Below are 20,356 nucleotides of genomic sequence, written 5' to 3'. Positions count from 1 at the left end.
ACTGAATTAGGAGGCGATGAGGGTGAAGTATTGTTTTTAAGCCCTCCTCCCCCCAAATCCTCGGTCCTGGGGATATATAAAACTGAGCCCTTGAACAAGATATTGCTGATTTAGCACCAGGTTGGCTTTCTTCTAATTAGCTCCAGGCAGGGCGACGACGTACGACACGTCTGCTTTCCAAGAGAGCTTCTGCGGTCCGGTGATATTTGCACATCACACCGGGCCTGGCGGTTACAAATCCACCTCCTTAAGGAGCCGTGTGAAGAAGCGAGAACGATCAATAAGAAAAAAAAAATCCTCCCGACGATAAATCAGCCACGTGGAGCTGCAGCAGCAGCTGCAGCCCCGACTTCCTGGTTCCCTTCCTGCCGGCCCCGCGGCGGGGGCTGGGGGAACGCGGGGCAGGGGGGGACAGGCGTTAGGGCCGGAGTTACAGCCTCAATGGACAATAAAAGTTGGGAGAAACGGGCAGCATTCAAGTGCTGAGCGGTTGGGGCCGAGGCTGAGGACAGCCCTGGGGAAGAGTGTAAGTTAGTCAGCCGCGAGGTAGGAGGACCTGGAGGGGTCGAGCGGACAGCGGCGGAGCAGGGACTGCGGACCCGGCGGCGGGGAGGGAGGGCGGGGAGGGGCGGCCCGTCCGGCGAGGGGAGTTCCAGATCGGCGGCGGGGAGGGCGGCCGCCGGGCGGCGGGGGCGGGCGGAGGCGGCGAGCGCGGAGGGGGAAGGAGGGAGGGGAGGGGAGGGGAGGGGAGGCGGTGGCGGCGGCGGCTGCGCCGGGCTGTGCGCCTCTCGCCGCCGGAGGAAGATGAGGCTGAAGATCGGGCTCCTCTTACGCAGTTTGCTGGTGGTGGGCAGCTTCCTGGGGCTGGTGGTCCTCTGGTCCTCCCTGTCCCCGCGGCCGGACGAGCCGAGCTCGCTGAGCAGGATGAGGGTGAGTGACCCGCCCGCCCCCCTCCGGCGACGGCGACCTGCAACTTGTTTTGTTCGCGCGCTTGGCGGGAGCGGGGGCGGTGGGTCGCGCACGGGCTCCGCAGGTGGCGCGGCGGGTGGGGGGCCCCTGAGCCCGGCCCCCGCCTCCCCGCCCCACGCTGCGGCGGAGGCTCGGCGGCCGCCCTCCGCGCGGGGACCGCGGGCGGGAGCGGAGGAGGGCCGGGCCGGGACCGCCGCGGCGGCGGCCGGGGACGCGGGGCTGGTCCGGGCTGCGGCCTGTGGCGCGTGCAGGCCTGACGGAGGCGAGGGGGCCGCGGCCGCCGCCACCGCCCGGTGCGGACCAGGCCCCGGGGTCCGGCAGCCGCCGCCCCCGCGCGTCTCGGGCGCCCCCCGGCTGCTCGGCCCTCGGCGCCCCCACCGTCCGCCGGGATGGGAGCGCGCGGCCCCGCCCCCGGCCCTGAGAAGAGCGCCGCCCCCTAGGCTCCGGCGCCGAGACCGGCGAGGAGCGGCCGAGGCCTCGCCCGGGACCTGCCTCCCTCGCCCACCCCCGGGCCCCCCAGTCCCGCAGCCCCTCTCCCGGCCGCCCCGTCGGGCCGGAACACCCCTTTCCCCGCCCCTCCCCAGGCTCCGGCCGAGCGCCCAAACTAACTTGAGCCGAGGGGCTGCGGACGCGGTGTCCGCCGCCCGACGTTCCCCGGCGGCTCCATCGGCGCCCCGGGACGTAGGTGACCGCTGACGCGGCCGCGCCCCCCGTTGCGGCCGCGCCCCTCCTTCCCGGGGGCAGGGGGCGACCGGGCCGCGGCGGGGCGGGGCGGGGCGAGGGGCCGAGAGTGGGGTGGGGTGGGAGACGTGCCGCTTCCAGCGCCTTCTGCAAACAGCATCTGCATTGCATCCAAGGGGTCCCCTTTATTAACTTTCCTTCTGAAAAGTTAACGTCTGGAAGTTGAGTGAGCAGGCATCCTTTCAACCCTAAGAATCGTAGGAAGAGATTTCCTTGTCAGCTCCTGCCCCTGTGTTGGGGTTAGATTTACTCTTGAGATGTACTCTAAAGTTGTAGCGTCTATTTGAAGACTTAATGGCACTGGGATCTCTGTAACGTCTTGGAGGGGTGGGGGGTTTCCCTTGAAGTCATTTAAATAAGGATAATAAAAAGTACCCAGTTTTCCTTTTGAATGTGTTTGTCGTTTTAAGCCCTTCAACTTTCGTGGAGTGATGGTGACCTCTTTATGATTTTGCTTTCAAAATGACTTACCAAGGACTACCGAATACTGTATTTTGTGATCACAAATGGCCTTTAACAGAGCTGGAGACGTTTAAACGCCATTTCCTGGGCGAGAAACTGAGGAAAGAGTGACAGAATTAGCCATATTCAGAATGTCCTGTAATTCAGATGACAAAATCTTACAAAGGGGTGATGGAGTGTCAGCCCCAAGGTCCTGAAATACTGAAATATTTTAATTACTGCTAATACAGGGACTGGGCCTCGAGCTCATTTAATAGCTATAGGAGGTGGTTATAACTTAATTTTTGGTCCAGCTTATTGAATATAGCTTGTCGGTGGATCCAGTATAATTTCTGTCATTTGCCAAAGACAGAAACTAGCTTTGCCAAAACTAGGTTTGTAAGACTTTCAAACAATTAACATTAAGAAGATTGCTTTATGTATCTGGAGAGCCAAATGTCTTTATTAAGTTTGCAGGTATATGTTAACTAAGCAGTTGAAGATATAACGGATAAGTCATAAGAGTGCAAATAAGGTACTACTGCTCAAAACTAACCAAGAGCTTCTGAGATGCAGCTGCCCAAGGACATCTCACTTAGGGAAGACTCCTGAGTTTCCCTTCCCCCTTTTGGTCTTTTACTTTATGATTACACATACTCCACCCATGGTGAAACATCTGCCTCTCCTTAATGCTGGTCCATTTATAGGGCTTTCTGGATTCTGATAAATGACCTGAGATAGTCTGGAATAATCCCATTTACCAAATACAAATTCTGCCTCTACTCTAGCAAGCTGGTCCTGGTGGGTTCACCACATGTAGCTTCCTGCCTTAATCTTTCAGTGTTCCAGGCACAAAAGTCTTCTGCAGCCGGGTGCTTTTTCCTCTGGACTACTTCCTCCTTTAGATCTAATCAGCAAAACAGGTCACCTATGGTCAAGACAACAGAAACACATTTCTTGTCACTTTCTCATCTCTGGGCCTCTTGCTGTTTCTCTGATGTGAATGATGTGAAACGTGATCTTAGCATTCAAATCATACTCTGTTGGATAAGTTTTCATTTATTCAACAAACTTTTTTGAGTACCTCCTACGTCCTGGTGCTACTTGATAGGGAAATACTCCTTTTCCCTAACCTTTTGAATCATGTAGGCTACTGGGTCAAAAATCACATCAATCAAGACTTCATAGGCCTATAAATAATAACTGTGCCACATGCTGTGGAAAAAAAAAAACCCACAGCGGGTAACAAATGGTGGTGCTTGGGCATGAAAGCCTTATCTGAAGAAATGGCCCTTGAGTTAGAGTCTGAGGATCTGAAGAAGAGTCACTGTTGATCTGGGAGTGGGTGGGGGGCAGGCCTGAGAGGGAGGAGTATGTGCAAAGGTTCTGAGGTAGGAGGTAGCATGGTGATCTGAGGAGGCAGAATAAGACCAGTGGAGTTAGAACATTACTTTGGCCACCTGATGCAGAGAGCCGACTCATTGGAAAAGACACTGATGATGGGAAAGATTGAGGGCAGGAGAGGTGGGCAACAGGATGAGATGGTTGGAGATATCACCAACTCAATGGAGAGCAATTTGAGCAAATTCCAGAAGATAGTGAAGGACAGAGAAGCATGAAGTGCTGCAGTTCATGGGGTCACAGAGAGTCAGGCATGACTGAGCGACTGAACAACAACCATTAGGACATGAAGAGTGAGGGTGCCAGGAGACCAGGCCAGGGATCAGGTCTTTAGAGCAGCCATCAACTCCAAAGACGAAGCTCGTGGAAGGATTTTTATATAGAGGAGAGACACGATCAGATTTGTGCTTTGAAGAGATCACTCTGGTGGTATTGGTTTAGAGCAGGAGCAGATGGGAATTCCTGTTGGAGGTTATAATAGCCCGGGTGGGATGTGATGTTGATGGAATTGGCAGAGTGACAGGGGAAGGGGAGAAAAGTCAGTTAATTCAAGAGCGATTCAATGGAGATGCAGAGGCACCAGGACTAGGTGTTTGCACATGGGAGTGAAGGAGAAGGAAGGTGACCAGAGGCACCCAATAAGTGATAGCAAAGTGACAGGTTGTTTATTACATGGAAGGTTCTGAAGACCGAAATCTGTACATTCCAATGTTACATTTTGCAGTTTTAATGTGAAGGCTTATCTTTTTAGGCTTTGTTCTCAGAATATTTTAAGGTCAGCTTGTACTACAACCATCTGTTTAGCACTTCCAAAGTGTAGACAGTTCCTTTAATTAAATAAATTACAGTATCTCCTAGACCATTTCTCCAAGGTTCCAGCCCTGAGTGTTTAACATTGAATCATTAGCCTCCAAAAATAAAGTTCTAAAATGGAGATGTTGAAAGATCTGTGCTTCTCCTATAACAAATTCAGTGCTGGTGAGAAGCTGCATGTGAACTGGTGGTTCTCAGTACGTACCAATGTTGCTTAAGTCAAACTGTTAATGCCATTTAGGTTCAGGGCGTGCAGAGTAGGACTCATTCAAGAACTGTTGCTAGATGGAGAGGTTTTATGTGATAAGCTGAGACCAGTGGAAAGGAGCCTTGGTTAATGAGGCTGTGACTGAATTGACTACCCAGTTGGTCAGGTTATACCCTAGCAAAGCCTTTTATCTCAGCTGTGATCAGTTTCAACCAGAAAAATTCTGCCCTTGACCATGATGCTGCTGCTGCTAAGTCACTTCAGTCGTGTCCGACTCTGTGCGACCACAGAGACGGCAGCCCACCAGGCTTCCCCCGTCCCTGGGATTCTCCAGGCAAGAACACTGGAGTGGGTTGCCATTTCCTTCTCCAATGCATGAAAGTGAAAAGTGAAAGTGAAGTCACTCTGTCGTGTCTGACTCTAGCGACCTCATGGACTGCAGCCTACCAGGCTGCTCCGTCCATGGGATTCTCCAGGCAGAAGTAGTGGAGTGGGGTGCCATTGCCTTCTCCGCCTTGACCATGATATTTTATTTCAAACAAAAGCTCATTTATTAGGGGTGGAGCTGTCACTTAGCAGAAGTGTAGCGTCAGAAGAGGTCACTGTTGTCTCACTGTGTTGTCACTGTCGTTCTCTGTTTTGCTGTCCTCTCCCACTCCTGCAATGAAAACCTCCCATGTTACCAAGTCTAAGAAATTTGGGTTCTACGGGCTTCCTGAAATTAATGCAGTTTTGCGTACATGCGTTCTCCTGGGTTGAGACTCTGAAGCTGTCGCATTTCTTAAAGGTGCCTGTGAAGCACTGAGTCTTTGAGAGGCAGGAGTCACGCTTCCTGCTCGTGGAATTTCTCCCTCCCCTTCCACGGTGCTGCAGCCTTCATCCACGTCTCTCCCCTGCAGGGCTGGGCGCCCTGAAAATGCAGACGTCCCTAAGAATTTCTGTGCCTGTCAATTCTGTGGAAGTATTTTCCATCCGGTGGTGGAAGGTCAGACATCAGTCCTGTTAGAGCAGTGGTTGGGCTTAGCAAACACTCCATGGGTATTTGACACATCTGTTGAGGGAGTGACTGCCATGAGTACAGTGCAGATACTCCCCCAGTTCTCACAGAACTCTGTCCATGCTACTAATACACACTCTACTTCCTCACCGTCCCTCTTCCACTATACAGACCCTGACTATAAAAGCATTCCTCTCACAGCCTCAGGCTGTGTCCATTCAGCTCTAGAAATTTCACATTCTTGATTTCATTACTTTTCTTCCTCTGTCGGATGGTACATTCATTCTTCAGGGATGAATACCCAAAATACAATTCTAATTTCTGGGACACACCGCCACCCCCTGCTCCAGACCCCACTGAGAGCACCAAGATGGCCTCAAGGAAAAGCCCTGCTCTGAAGGGATCACATCCTAGTTGAAGAAAAGACTCGAGCACCCACATGGCCTTGCTTCCTTCCCCTCCTTACTCTGGTGTCTGTGTAAGGACACCTCACTCTGGGAGCAGCCACAGGATGTTCCCTTAGCAGGTGGAGAAGGCTCAGAACAGCCGTTCAGGGAGTGCACAATTACTAGTAAAGAAAGCGTGGAAACAGAATTTGGGAAACTATTTCGTGATGGGACCAGCTGCTTGAAAAGGGAGATAAGGTACCCGCTTCACTTTGGTTCTGGTAAACACTACATTAGATCAGTTAATAGTAAATTAGAGATGAGAGAGAAAATAATGCATTAATGAACATCAGAGTTCTGAGCTTGGGCCATTTGTAAACATTATTTGTAATTTCCAACTTGAGTTATTAAAAAAAAAAAAAGAAGAAGCTTGGTCAGCAAGATTTGAACAGCTCTCGAACATTGGAACTGGGTTGTGATTATTCAGCTTCAACCTCAATTGTTGTCTTTGTTCGTATTTTGGATTCTGATTTTCATCCCTAAAGAAAGAATGCACAATCTGACAGAAGAAGAAAACTAGTGAAATCAAGAATTTGAAATTTCTCTAGGGTAGAATGGACACAGGCTGAAGCTATGAAAGGAATGACTTTTTTTTCTTTTTGGTTGCGTCAGGTCTTAATTGCAGTATGTGGGATCTAGTTCTCTGACCAGGGATGGAACCTTGGTCCCCTGCAGTGGGAGCTCAAAGGCTTAGCCACAGGACCACCAGGGAATCTCAGGAATGCTTTTATATTTGGGTTCTGTAAGGTGGAAGAGGGAAGGGTGAAAGGGTAGAAGGTGTATTAACAACGTGAGAGCTGGGAGAGTATTTGCGCTGTAAGCACGGCAGTCACTCTCTCAGTAGAAGTGTCACATACCCACCGAGCATTTACTCAGCGCCAGGCATCGCTCCAGGCATCGGAGACTCAGTGCTGTAGAGGAGGTGGAAAGCTTTTGACGTAGTAAAGATGTTACTTACTCAGGTCTTGATCCAATGACCACACAGAAGGTATTTGTCTATAAAAATAGCAGTTTTCTTTTCATTCATGAATCAGGCCTTTTTACCGTACCTCCCAACCTCCACCCTTCCATCTACCCTAAATAGTGAATGGAGGACCCCCGAGGCACCCGGCTGGGCGCTGGAGACGTAGGGGTGTCCCAGACACAGGCTCCGTCCCTTATTGCACCCACAGTGGGGTGTCACCCCCACCCAAAGGTCCCACCACAGCTGCAGAAGGTGGGTGCTCGGAGGCCAGAGCCCAGTGTTTGGCTCCACCTGGAACAGGGTGGGGTTCGCACAAGGAAGAGTGTTCTGGATGCAAGGAATCTGGTGAGACCAAATGGAGGCTGGTTTTACTCATGACAAGTGGTGGAACCTAAGATTGCAAGAGTAAGTCTGGGCCACATTCTGAAGGCGCTGAATGGGAGGCTAAGGAACCGGGTTGGGGTGTTTCTGGTGGAGCAGGAAGAGCAGCGTTTTGGAAGCCTCCAAGGTGGAGTTGGGGGTGTGGTGACATTCTGCTTCTGACTCCCTGATTGGAAGATTCAAACCCCTCTTGTCTCCTCAATACCATCGTGTGCTCTGGTCATTGGTGATTCTCTAAAGCAGTAAAATGCATGGTGATAACAGATAACACAGTCAGTCCTGTGTGATGTTAATTGTAGTAATAACCCTCTAGCACAGTCTCATGTAATCCTCACTGTAGAAGGGAGGCCCCTGAGTTACAGAGCCATGAACCCTGCCCAAGGTCGTGTACACAGTCATTCTCAGGCGTCCTGACCAGCTGTGCCCTCTAACCCTTTCCCCTCCTCTCACTCCTCCCCAACCCCCCCTGCAGATTTTAACAACACAGATGAGCTCCTGTGGGCTGTGCTGGAGGGGGCCACAGAGATACTGGAGTGTTCATTTCAGACAGACAGAAGCATGTGAGGTGGTGTAGGCTGAGTGGTGGGGAGGAGAAGGCAGGGGTGATGGTGGCTGAGGCCTGGCTGCAACTCTCTGGGCAGAGCCTGGCTGGCCCAGGGGACAGGCAGGGCCGCCCTGAGGGTGGAAGAGGCCAGAATGCAAGAGAAGTAGACAGAAGGCCCGCGTGGTGGTGCTGAGCCGTCTGGAGGGCTGGCAGCACTTGATAGGATGCTGGGTGTCCTCAGGGACGCTCCGGGTCAGATGATGAATTATGTGGTCATCGTGCTACGCGTGGTCCTAGATTGTCAAGTTTGTGGGCCAGATGCACAAGTAACGGTAGCAGAGGGTGAAAGGAGGGTTGCAGTAGCTGCTGGTCCCAGGTCTCAGGGAAGCAGCATCCAGCCTGGGGTGGACTGGCGGGCGGTCAGACAGCTGGTCCCTGGGAGGGAGGGTTGGAGGTCAAGTGCATGGGGATAGGGAATGGGCGTGCAGAAGCAGAAAGGATCTCTGCAGACCCTGGGGACAGGTGCCTGGAAGAGAACCTGGAGAGAGAAACAGAGTCTGAGCCCGAAACACTGAATACTGTGAATGTTCCGAGCTGGCTCCACAGGGTGATCTGGGAACAATGCCGAGGCCGGATTTCAGTGAGGAGAGAACTCTCTCTGTGGCTTCTGCCAAGCTTTAAACAGGAGGGGGCCAGGAAAACAAGTGCTTGGGGAGGAAGGTGATGACTATAGAATTACCATTGTGGCTGGTGGGAGCAGGAGCTGCGCTCGCTGGACGAGGTGGTGGGGATCAGATGCTGGTTCCTCCAAAGGAACAAACTGTCTGAAGCTGTAGTCCTCAACCTTGAACAGTCATCAGAATTGCCCATAGGGTGTGTTAGAACCCGGGTCATCTGGCCTTCTGCCCAGACTTTCTGATTCGGGAGGTCCAGGGTCGGGCAGAGAATTTGCGATGGTAACTAGTTCCCAGGTGAAGCTGCTAGTCTAGGGACTGGATTTTTGAAAGTCTGGTCTAGAAGATGAGTCTCTGTAAAGACTGCAAAGTTGTGGTCCAGAGGATGAGTAGAGCTGGGAGCTGAAGATAAAACATTTGTGTGTTTTGGGCCTAAAGTGATTCCAGGTCAGTGGAGTTGGGGTTTCTGCAGGTTACACGGAGCCCAGAGTGGGAATCAGTGCTATAGACAGAAGTAGGATGACCTGGAGAGTGTTTCTCGACCAGAACTGCTGAGAAGGAGAACAAAGGATGCAAGAGCCCCTGGGGCCTGCACCGATTGCTGGCCCCAGGGATGAGGAGGGCCTGTGGCGCATCCAGTTAACAGGATGCCCAGGTACACCGGCTCAGGAGAAACATTCAAGCAGGGAACACTCACCTTCCCAGGGGAAAACGACAGATCAAATCAGAGAGGAGGGTTTTACTGGAGAAGTAAAGTGTGACTACCAGAGAGGGCCTGCCCACAAATGAGGTAGGTTGGTTGTTTTGTCACAGAGTCCTGTCCAACTGTTTGTAACCGCAAGGACTGCAGCCTGCCAGGCAATAATACTATCCATGGAGTTCTCCAGGGCACATTGCTGGAATGGGTTGCCATTTCCTTCTCCTGGGGATCTTCCCGATCCAGGGATCAAACCTGTGTCTCCTGCATTGGCAGGCAGGTTCTTTACTGTCTGAGCCACCTGGAAAGTGGGGTTATCTCTCTTCTGCCTTAATTAGGTGCCTCTCCACACCGCCCCCTACCCCGCCCCAACCCATGTGTAGACATAGACACATATGTACATGTATGTTAAGCTGAACCACAGTCATGTAATTTTGATCATATATGCTGTGTATACTATATACATTATATTAAAATATGATGATAATACATATTAGGCATTTGGAGCAGTCTTTTAATCTGAAATCCAGTAACTTGTATAGCAGTGGCTGGAACAACATTTTAATATTTGGAATTAGGAAGGAAAGGAATTTTATATTGAGGCTATTAGGCAATTTTTAGTTTTTAATAATACATTAATTTGGCTGATGTGTAACCAAAGGAAGAAACAATAACAAAACTGTGTGCTCAGAGTTTCAGTAGTGCTAGTTTTATGAAATGAGCTCTACAGTGTAATTCTGGTTCAGTCCCGTGATCCCTAAAGCAGCACTAAGACATGCTGAACTGCAATTACCCAAGGCTTCCTTCAGTCTTTTCTGGAGAGGGGAGAACTAACTTGCAGTTGCTTCATTTGCCAAGATCCTGAATATTTCAAAATGAGAAACGTTCTCATTTCTGCACCATTATAAATTCCCTCCTGGGCTCCCTGGCCTTCGGAGAGTTTTAAAGAGTGGCTCCTGAGAAGCATTTAAACGCACCAGTAGGGAGGCCTGTTTCAGCTCACTGAGTGTAAGAACCGCTACACCGAAACTTGAGGAAAAAATTAACTTTGCATTATCTAATTAGGTCTGTAGAATTGCCGCAGAACGGCCCAGTCTCCCAAATCTAGAAGGTACAATTAGCTGCAGCATTATATCAGTACCAACGAGCCTGCTAAGAGGCTTCCAGGCCAAGCAGTCGGAATATGTTATTACCGAGAATATTTTAAACTGGATGAATTAAAATTAAATCACATACTGTTGGGAGCCGTTCTGCATGAGAATAGTATAGCAAAGATGACCTCATCTCTCTTTTTAAAATCTTTTATTGGGTCCCTGGGTTTAAGAATACATTTGGTCCTTTGGAGGGATGTTACTCTGCTCAATAGTAAACTGCGCATTCAGTGATTATCTAGCTTACACATGGTTTTTGCATTTGTAGTTCTTGTCTTTTTAAATACGACTCAGTGCGACCCTATGGACTGTAACCCACCAGGCTTCTTTGTCCATGAGATTCTCTAGGCAAGAATATTGAAGTGGGTTGCCACTTCTTTCTCCAGGGGATCTTCCTGACCCAGGGATCAAACCCACGTCTCCCGCATTGGCAGGCAGTTTCTTGACCACTGAGCTACCTGGGAGGCCCAAATATTTCATATACATATTATTAGTATCTCTTATTCTATAAAATAGCTCCTTTATCCCCCCAGAAGAAACCAAAATGATCCCTACACTTAAGTGAGTCATGAGAGCCTCATTTTTGCCAGAATATATCAAAGGTACCTGGGTAAAGATGTCCAGGTATGGAAAACTGGAAGGGAGATTCCACTGCTATTTTAGATTTATGGCTCATTAGTCACTTGCCTAAACATTTCAAAAATGACTTAAGGACCTAGTGGGGTTAAATTAATTAAGATATTTTTGTTTGCTTGATTGTTTATTGCTGCTAAGAAAAATATGCTTATGATGGAAAATGTTTGCCTAGAAAAATTTACCCTGTGATAGGTTATATTGGACTGGAGTTGGTTAGTCATGGCTCTTGTATCTGAAAAATCAAAGATCTACTTTATACAGCCATTTGAAAACTTATATGAGACATTTTCTGCAATTCTTGACTTATTAGATAGAGGTTTTAATTCTGCTTACTTGGGACAATTTAAATCCAACCCACTTTTCCCAGTATTTCATCACGAAATTTAGTATTTTACCATAGCTTATAGACAATTTGATCATTATGCTTCTTAAAATTTAGTCTGACAATTTGTTTCATAGTCTCTAATATAGCAAGGTGTCCCATGTAAGTCTTAGTGTTTTTACCTTGACAATCCATAGGATTTTACATCTTTTCTGTAAAAGAAAGTGTTTAAAACCCCATGTTCAAAAATCTACTAACTCTTGTCAGGGTGTTTAAAATGAATTTAAAAATCCATTTGATATTTTGGCAAATAAGCTCATTTATGGTACAGAACAAATGATGACAAAGTGCTTTTTTAGGATAATGGAATAGAAAAGACTGAAATCTCATTACATATGCAGATTTTTCTACTATGGTAGAGGGTTTAGTTTTTTAAGCTAAATGATCACTGTCAAGATTGGAAATTTTGATCATGTAAAATATATAATTAGATTTTAGTGCTTAAGCAAAGACTTGGTAGAATGGGGAAATACAGGCATGCAATTTCATTAACTTGCCCTTCATAATGGACTTGAGGAATTCGAAATCCAATGTTTATAAAAGAAGTTTGCAGGAGAGTGTTTCCATTGTGGTGGTCAATTAAAATAAATTTGTTTACAGTCTAGGGAGCTCTTAGTGGGTGGTCAAGAGAATAATACTTTTAGCAAATAGTTTTCTAAAATTCTCTATTCCAAATTTGTGCTAATAAAAGAGAATGGCTTCCAAATACCTTGGTACATTTTCAGTATGAAATGGAGGTAGTCTTCTTTTCGTAATTATCATTTAGCTCCAAACCATGACACATATAACTTCTATAAATGTAAGTGTGGCAGCCTGGATGGGAGGGGAGTTTGGGGGAGAATGGATGCATGTGTGTGTACGACTGAGTTCCTTCACTGTTCACCTGAAGCTATCACAACATTGTTAATCAGCTATACCCCAAGACAAAATAAAAAGTTAAAAAAATAAATGTAAGGATCTGGGGAGGAGGAGTAATAGACTGGGAGGTTGGAATTGCCATGTACACGCTTGTTGTTCAGTCTCTTAAGCTGTGTCCGACCCTTCATGACAGTATGGACTGCAGCCTGTCAGGCTCCACTGTCCTTGACTACCTCCCAGAGTTTGATCAACTAATGTCCATCGAGTTGGTGATACTATCTAACCCATCTTATCCCCTATTACTGTCTTCTCCTTTTGCCTTCAGTCTTTCCCAGCATCAGGGTCTTTACCAGTAAGTCGGCTCTTGGCATCAGGTAGCCAAATTATTGGAACTTCAGCTTCAGCATCAGTCCTTCCAACTAATATTCAGGGTTGATTTCCTTTAGGATTGACCGGTTTGATCTCCTCACTGTCCAAGGGACTCTCAAGAGTCTTCTCTAGCACCAGAGTTTGAAAGCATCAGTTCTTTGGGACTCAGCCTTCTTTATGGTCCAACTCTCATATCCATACATGACCACTGGAAAAACCATAGCTTTGGCTATATGGACCTTTGTCGGCAAAATGATGTCTCTGCTTTTTAATTCACTGCCTAGCTTTGTCATAGCTTTCCTTCCGTGTGCACACTGCTATATTTAAAATGGATAACCAACAAGGACCTATAGTATAGCACAGGGAACTCTGCTCAGTAATCTGTAATAGCCTAAATGGGAAAAGAACTTGAAAAAGAATAGATACTTTGTGTGTGTATAACTGAATCACTTTGCTGTATACCTGAAACTAACATAACCTTGTTAATCAACTATACTCCAATATAAAATAAAAAAGACTTTGGATGAAATAAATAAAGTAGAGGGCACATAAACACAGTTGTTAACCTGGAAAACTTTGAAAAGCAACCTCAAACTTGCAAGGATGGTAGAGCCCCAAAGGCCCTGCTTTCCTCAGGTCCTCCTTGCCTCTCAGCTTGAGAAGCGCTGGCATGGCCTGAAGAGTGGGCCAGAGGATGTGTATTCCGCGTGGGTATTCTTAGATCCTCTCTTCATCGTCCCCTTTGAAATCTGAGGAAGGCTTTAGTGAACCTGGCTTCACTTTCTTTTCCATGAATCACTGCCATTGGAAGAGTACCGCCGTACCTGCGCCTGAATGGGAGAAGCCACAGCAGAGCCTGGTACGCCGTTTTGCAGTGCGCAGGCCTGTTTCCCTAGACGCAGTTATCATCCTCGACCTCTGCTCGATTAACTGGCAACGTGAAGAGAAAAAGTCAACGCTAAAGTCTCTGTTCTATGTTGGCAAAAAAAAAAAAATCACTTCCCAAAGATAGAGTGGCTTGCAACTTGTATTCTGATTTGGATCTCCTTCTTTAGCTTAAATACCAGCTACTTGTGTCTGAAAGCAGACATATCTTGTGTAGTGATTTATGGCTTCAAAGGGCTGATAAAATGCAGACAGTACCTGAAAGGATGTTGTCGTGACCGTTGAGGAATAGGTTTTTAATATTATAGAAAAGCAAACTTGAGGTAACAGCAGAGGTAATATATTCACGTTCACTCTTCTTATTTTCTAATGAATTATGATGCCTTTCCTACTATGTCTTTCACTTCTTTGTGAAAATAAATTTACTCAACTAGTTTTTCCTCCCTTGGACAGAAGATTTCCTTCTTTGGTTATGAGACATTTGTGGAGAAGTTGATCAGTGTTTCTGGGTTCCAGTGGGTACTGAATATGAGAATAATTCCTTCAAGGTTAAAAATGTCAGGCTTATGTTTTCTTGACCACAGAGTAGCTAGAAAACCCCAGCCTGCCATTTGGGCACCCAGCATGTTGCCTCTGAATGATAAGTCCAGCAGGCTTACTCAGAATTTTCTAACACACAGAGATCACATTTTCTGAAAATACCCAGTTCTTTTTAATTAAGATAACCGAGCCTTCACAGTTACACCCATAACTCTCGTGATGAGTCGGTGCTAATGAAAAATTTAAATTTCATTTCTAAATTTAGAGACAACCCTTTTCTACACCTTTCTGCTCATTCTGTTACTGCTGTGCAGCCTCCCCCCACAGCTCTTACATGCCTCACTTTTTGACAAGATGCTCTAAGAAGTTGTTGCCTCTTGTGACCTATTGACCAGAAACAGAAGTAACATGAAAGATTCAGTGTTCTTGCAGGAGATTCCTTTCTGCCAAAGAACTGCCGATTTTCCTCGGTTGGCATGGGCTTCATTTAAAACTGCCTCATATATGCAGTGATGAAAGTCAAATGAAATTAAAATTACCAAGTGGAACATGCAACATTACTTGATAACATTGTTGAAAAAAAAAATGAAAACCATACTGTGATGCTTTAGTGTGTTAACACCCTGCAAGTGAAGGTTTCAATCCACTTCCCTCCATGCCCACCGTCTCTCATCAGATGATGAGGCATGAGTCCACTTGTCAGAGTCTTTATGGATTAAAAAAAAAGAAAGATCAGAAAATGTGCAATGCCTTATTAAGTCTGGTCCTGGATTTATTTCTAGTGCCTTCCATTTAGATATGTATTCGATTTACTTATTTCTTAAATCTAGGGGCCAGTGCTGCTCCTCATAGCTGCTTTTGTTTGACAACTGACACCCTAAAACAACAAACAAAAGCAGCAGGCTTTGACTGGTCTGTGGTGAAGCAGAAACCTGCATTCCTATCTGCTCACCACCACTTGGAATCCCATTTGTCTACCTGGAGAATGTCCAGTGTCCAGAGACTGGATGGTGGGCACATGGGGGACTCCTGGGGGTGTTGACCCCTCTCTTAGATGCCTGCCTGACTGCTGGAGTGAAGGAAAATGAGCCCCAGAAAGAAAGATGGGGAAAGCTCACTTTGCAGGGGTGGGTAGGGGGCAAGCTAGCATCCTTAAGATTTGGATGATTGCAGTTACTCACTAAGAGACTTCCCTGAGGTTCTCAGAATACAGGGACTACAGCTGAATGATTTATAAGCCTTCGTAAATACTTCCTGTCCCGGGCAGTGTAGGGGATTGAAACGTGTTGGGTATTTGGCACAAGCAGAAGAGACCTGAAGCCCAGACATACTCAGCTTAGAATTGCTCTCTGAGATGAGTTACCAGGAGGTACTGGAAGCCACGTCTGTGTTGTGGGGAGGCTTATTTCCTGGTGCAACCGCAAGGCCTGGCTCCTGTCTTCTAATCAGAATGTGTCTGTCCATAGAGAACAGACTTGTAGACACAGCACGAGGCGGGGTGAGGGGTGGCAGGGACTCGAGGGGAGAGGAGAGAGTGGGACAAATGGAGAGGGTAGAAGGGAAACATACATGACCATGTGTGAAATAGAGAGCTGGTGGGAATTTGCTGTATGATTCAGGGAACTCAAACCAGGGCTCTGTAACAACTAGAAGGGTGAGAGGTTCAAGAGGGAGGGGACATACGTATACCTGTGGCTGATTCATGTTGATGTATGGAAGAAACCAACATAATACTGTAAAACAGTTATCCTTCAATTAAAAATAAATTTTGAAAAATTAAAGAAAAAATCTGCCTCCCCTCCCAAAAAAAGAACATGTTTCACATAAACAGGCAAGCAGGAGACAAGCTGTATTTAAGGTCAGGATATTCAACAGCTTCATGTTTTTTGCAATAATCCAGGGCTTCCCCGGTGGCTCAGATATTAAAGAATATGCCTGCAATTCAGGATACCTGGATCCTATCCCTGGGTGGGGAAGATCCCCTAGAGGAGGGCATGACAACCCATTCCAGTATTCTTGCCTGGAGAATCCCGTGGACAGAGGTGGCTGGCGGGCTCAGTCCATAGGGTCACAAATAGCTGGATATGACTGAAGTGACTGAGCACAGCACAGCACAGGGGTGGACCACGCGTGCACTACTTTGTGGATTGCCTTTTTAAAAATTTTACTGTAGAAATATTTCAATTTATATACTGTTTCTAGGATATAGTTCTGTAAGCTAATCTTTTAACATCTGGTCATTTTAGCATGGAGGTGATTTATGGGAAAGAGGATATTAGAAAGAAAAAAGAAATGCCAGTGTGCTGGGAATCACAGATCTGACATCATCGTGTATAATCATATTTGCAGAGTTGTTTTTCCACCTGTCCCTTACCAAAAAATAAAAAGCATCAATATGATTCTGAGTTTTTAGATGCTTTATAAAAGTTGCTGTTTAACTAATTTTGGGTGCATCCTGGCTAAGCCAACAGTTAGATGGAGAAAAACAGAAGTGATTGGAAGGTGAACACAGCTGGACAAGCCTCTGGTCTGTGCTGGACGTGCACCCCACTGTCTCCCGCTCTTTCTCACCGGGCACCGTCCACGTAGTTTTGAGCTGTGGTTGCTGAGCAGTCTGAGCTTTTAAACCTCCACTTAGTGAATGAGCGTTAAGAACTTGAAGTCACCACTGTGGGGTTAATTATGAGGCTTAGTAAATGCATCGTTAACTTTACTGGTCTTGGTCCTGTTGTCTCTGTGCTGTAAAGACTAAATCTTCTTTTTACTAATTTAGTTCCGCCACTTCTGATTTTTCTCAGATATTGTTCCCCATACTAGGAATGTTTAAAAATGAGAATTATGCCTGTTTAGTCCTTGCATAGGGCTTCCCAGGTGGCACCAGTGGTAAAGAACCCACCTGCCAATGCAGGAGACTCAAGAGACACAGGTTCCATCCCTGGGTCAGGAAAGATCCCCTGGAGAAGGAAATGGCAACCCACTCCAGTATTCTTGTGTGGAGAATCCCATGAACAGAGGAGCCTGGCAGGCTACAGTGTATGAGGGCCCAAAGAGTCGGACATGACTGAGCAACTAAATAATAATGATGACTCGGTCTCCTGCTCATCAGCCGTGTCTTACTGGCTGGAGAAGACAGACCTGAGCCCTTCTACAAGCTTCTGTTCCAGTGACAAACACTCCTTGTCTGCGGGTGGTGCCTGCACTTCATCCTTGGTCCTCAGACCCGAGGACCACATGATCATCTTAGGAAACTCTGGCGAGCTCCTGTGTTGCTCTCCAACAGCTCTCTGATCCTGCCGTATTATTCATCAAACATGATTTCAGTTCTGTTGTTAAATTCTTATATGCAGCACACACTTCACAATTACAGAAAAATCCTAGCAACCAGTTCAAGTAGGTCTCTTAGAACAACCCTGCTTGGCTTGTCCTACGTCTTGCCCCATTGCTTCAGCAGCCCGATAAGTCTGAGTATTTATATTTAAGAATTTATTATATCCAGGGAATCCCAACACAAGTGGTTCTTTGACTTGGGCTGTTAGATACACGGTTTTAGGTATAACCCATATTAGATTTCTATTCATGTAGAATTAGATGTCCAGCATATAAATTATGTTTCAGTTCCTGGGAACTAATTTCGTATCATGAAAATAATCAAAGCAGGTCCACTAAACCAAATAAATACTTTTATAGACGTTTTACAGGCACAGAAAATCAAAGCCACGTCATAAATATTTGGTGGATACATTTTTTTACATAAGCAAGGTTGAGTGAAGCTTCTAATTTTAAAATATGCATCTAATAATGTTCACACCGAAAGCACCACCTTTTATTTCAAAAACTCCCTGCAGTAATCACAGATATTCTTCCTTTGCTCCAGGGAAGTTCTGTGTTGAAAATTAGCATCATCTGTCTTGCCCGTTTTCAGTGCCTGCTCAGTGAGCACATGCCTCTGGAGGTCTCTGAGACAGAGGGCTCTTGCCGTCTTCCCAGCTGTCCCAGGGAAGAGGGAGGGCTCTCCTGGTTCCATGTGAATGTGAGGGTGGTGCATAGATGTTTGGGGTTTGTATCAAAATACAGATTTGACTAGTGTAACAGAAGTCTAAAACGTTAGGACTTTCCCAGCTACATAAATACCCACAATGACCCAGCCAGTCTTGGTTGGCCCTGCATGACATCGTTGGCATCAGTGCCCCTTCTGCCTTGTTGCTCGGTCATTAACTCATGGTCTATGTCCCCACAGTAGGAAAGATGGATGCAGAAAGGGGTGGCTGCTCCATCTGTAACATCACCTTCAGCTACGTCCGGCTGATCAAATGTCCTCACTCTGAGGGATGCTGGGAATGGATCTGTAGTCTACATAGCCACAAACATGGATGAAACTGTGAGATTTGGAGGACTTAATCAGTGAGATGGAAGAAGAGAAAGGGAATTGCGAGGAATAGTGGTCTTTGCCACAGGATAATAACATGTGGGTTTTTTTGACGATAAAGTTGTAAAACAGGGGTCAAAAGCCACTTGTCAGTCAACCTTTAGGCCTCCCTAACTTCCCCTTCCCTGGAAAGATCATCTTGGTTTTGGTATCTGGTATCTAGTCACTAAGTCGTGTCCAACTGTTTTGAACCCCATGGACTATAGCCCACCAGGCTCCTCTGTCCATGGGATTTCCCAGGCAAGAATACTGGAGTGGGTTGCCATTTCCTTCTCTGGGAATCTTCTGACCCAAACTTAAAATCTGTTACTTTTTTTTATGTGGACCATTTTTAAAAGTCTCTATTGAATTTGGTAACAATATTGTTTCTGTTGTTTATGTTCTGGTTTTTTGACTGGGAGGCATATGAGAATCTTAGCTCCACTACCAGGAATCAAAACCACCCTCCCCTGACCTGGAAGGAAAAGTCTTAACCACTGGACCACCAGGGAAGTCCCTAAAATCTGTTACTTTTTGTGTCACCTGTTGGTTCTGAGACTCTCAGGCTTGTCTGCTGAGCTCGCATCAACAGGACAAGGTTTTACTTAGGCACCCACCAAGCAGCACTGTTTAACACAAGCCTTCAGGAAGTTTGCCGTCACGTTGAGTTACTACGAGTTATTACAATCCTGACCTGTTGTTTGTTGGATTGTTAATAGATGGAATGGTTTCTTATCTTGTCTTTTTTTTTCCCTGCTAACTGGAACAGTCCCTCCTCCCTGTGTCTGATGTTTTAGGTCAGAAACGTGGAGGAGGTCTGGCCTTTGCAGGGTTGGCGAAGGTGATCAACCACGCAGAAAGGGTTATGGGTCATTGGAGGAGTAAGCAAAGGGTTCTCATAGCAGCACTGAGCCGTAGGTCTCACAGTGGAGAAGTGACGAAACACAGTGGAGATCTTGAAACTAAGTGGTTCAAAGAAGAGCTCCCACCCTTGGGGCGGGGAGTGGCCACAGGAAGAGCTGAGGCTATCAGAATTTGGCAGCTCACAGGGGGCCTGCATCTCGGGGTTCAGACCATAGGGGCAGCCTGGTGGGGGCCCTGGCCTCCTGTCTCTCTAGAGTGTCATGAGGCTGAATGAGAGTGGGGGCTGAGTGGGGTAAATGCTAGCTTCTGGAACCATCCATGCTGCTGTGGCGAAGGGCCTTCACTCAGATAGCAAGCAAACAGGGGATCTCTCCTGTCAGCCTCCCTGCCTCCCTTGCGTGCCTCCGTTGGCAAAGCCTAAAGGGGAGACAGTCGTCCAGGGAGAAAGGTTGAGAGAGTTCCCAAAGCTAGGGTCAAAGAGAGAAGGGAAGACTAGAGTGGAGAGACAGTAGTTGAATGAGAAGTGCGGTATTTGCTGGGTCTAAAGTCCTCGTATGGAAAGTTCATGCCTGAAGGTTTTGAGCCCAGCAGCACTGAGAGATGGAGAAGGCAATGGCACCCAGCTCCAGTACTCTTGCCTAGAAAATCCTATGGACAGAGAAGCCTGGTAGGCTGCAGTCAATGGGCTCCTTAAGAGTTGGATACGGCTGAGCGACTTCACTTTCACTTTCATGCATTGGAGAAGGAAATGGCAACCCACTCCAGTGTTCTTTTCTGGAGAATCCCAGGGCCGGGGGAGCCTGGTGGGCTTCCCATCTGTGGGGTCGCACAGAGTCGGACACGACTGAAGTGACTTAGCAGCAGAAGCAGCAGCAGCAGCACTGAGAGAACTCAGAGAGCAGGTCTGGGCTGGTCCTGATATGGGTTTATCTTCCCCAGGAGACAGGAACAGGCTTTCTTTTCCAGGTTCCTCACCTGTCTTGCACCAGG

At 47.2% G+C, this 20,356-nt stretch overlaps 1 protein-coding gene across 2 annotated transcripts in view; it reads left to right on the top strand.

Moving 5' to 3' along the window:
- The first annotated feature begins 735 nt into the window (after positions 1 to 735).
- Positions 736 to 20,356, top strand: part of GALNT7 (polypeptide N-acetylgalactosaminyltransferase 7) — a 135,967-nt gene continuing 116,346 nt past the window's right edge. For both annotated transcript variants that reach the window (XM_070376038.1, XM_070376036.1), the window contains exon 1: positions 736 to 930. In XM_070376038.1, the coding sequence (XP_070232139.1) occupies positions 805 to 930 (126 nt within the window). In that variant the 5' untranslated portion in view covers positions 736 to 804. The remainder of the gene's footprint in view (positions 931 to 20,356) is intronic.

The sequence above is a fragment of the Bos mutus genome, chromosome 8 (assembly GCF_027580195.1).
Source record: "Bos mutus isolate GX-2022 chromosome 8, NWIPB_WYAK_1.1, whole genome shotgun sequence".
Lineage (NCBI taxonomy): Eukaryota > Metazoa > Chordata > Mammalia > Artiodactyla > Bovidae > Bos > Bos mutus.
The sequence above is the reverse complement of the archived record's forward strand: the minus strand, read 5'-3'. Positions and strand labels throughout refer to the sequence as shown.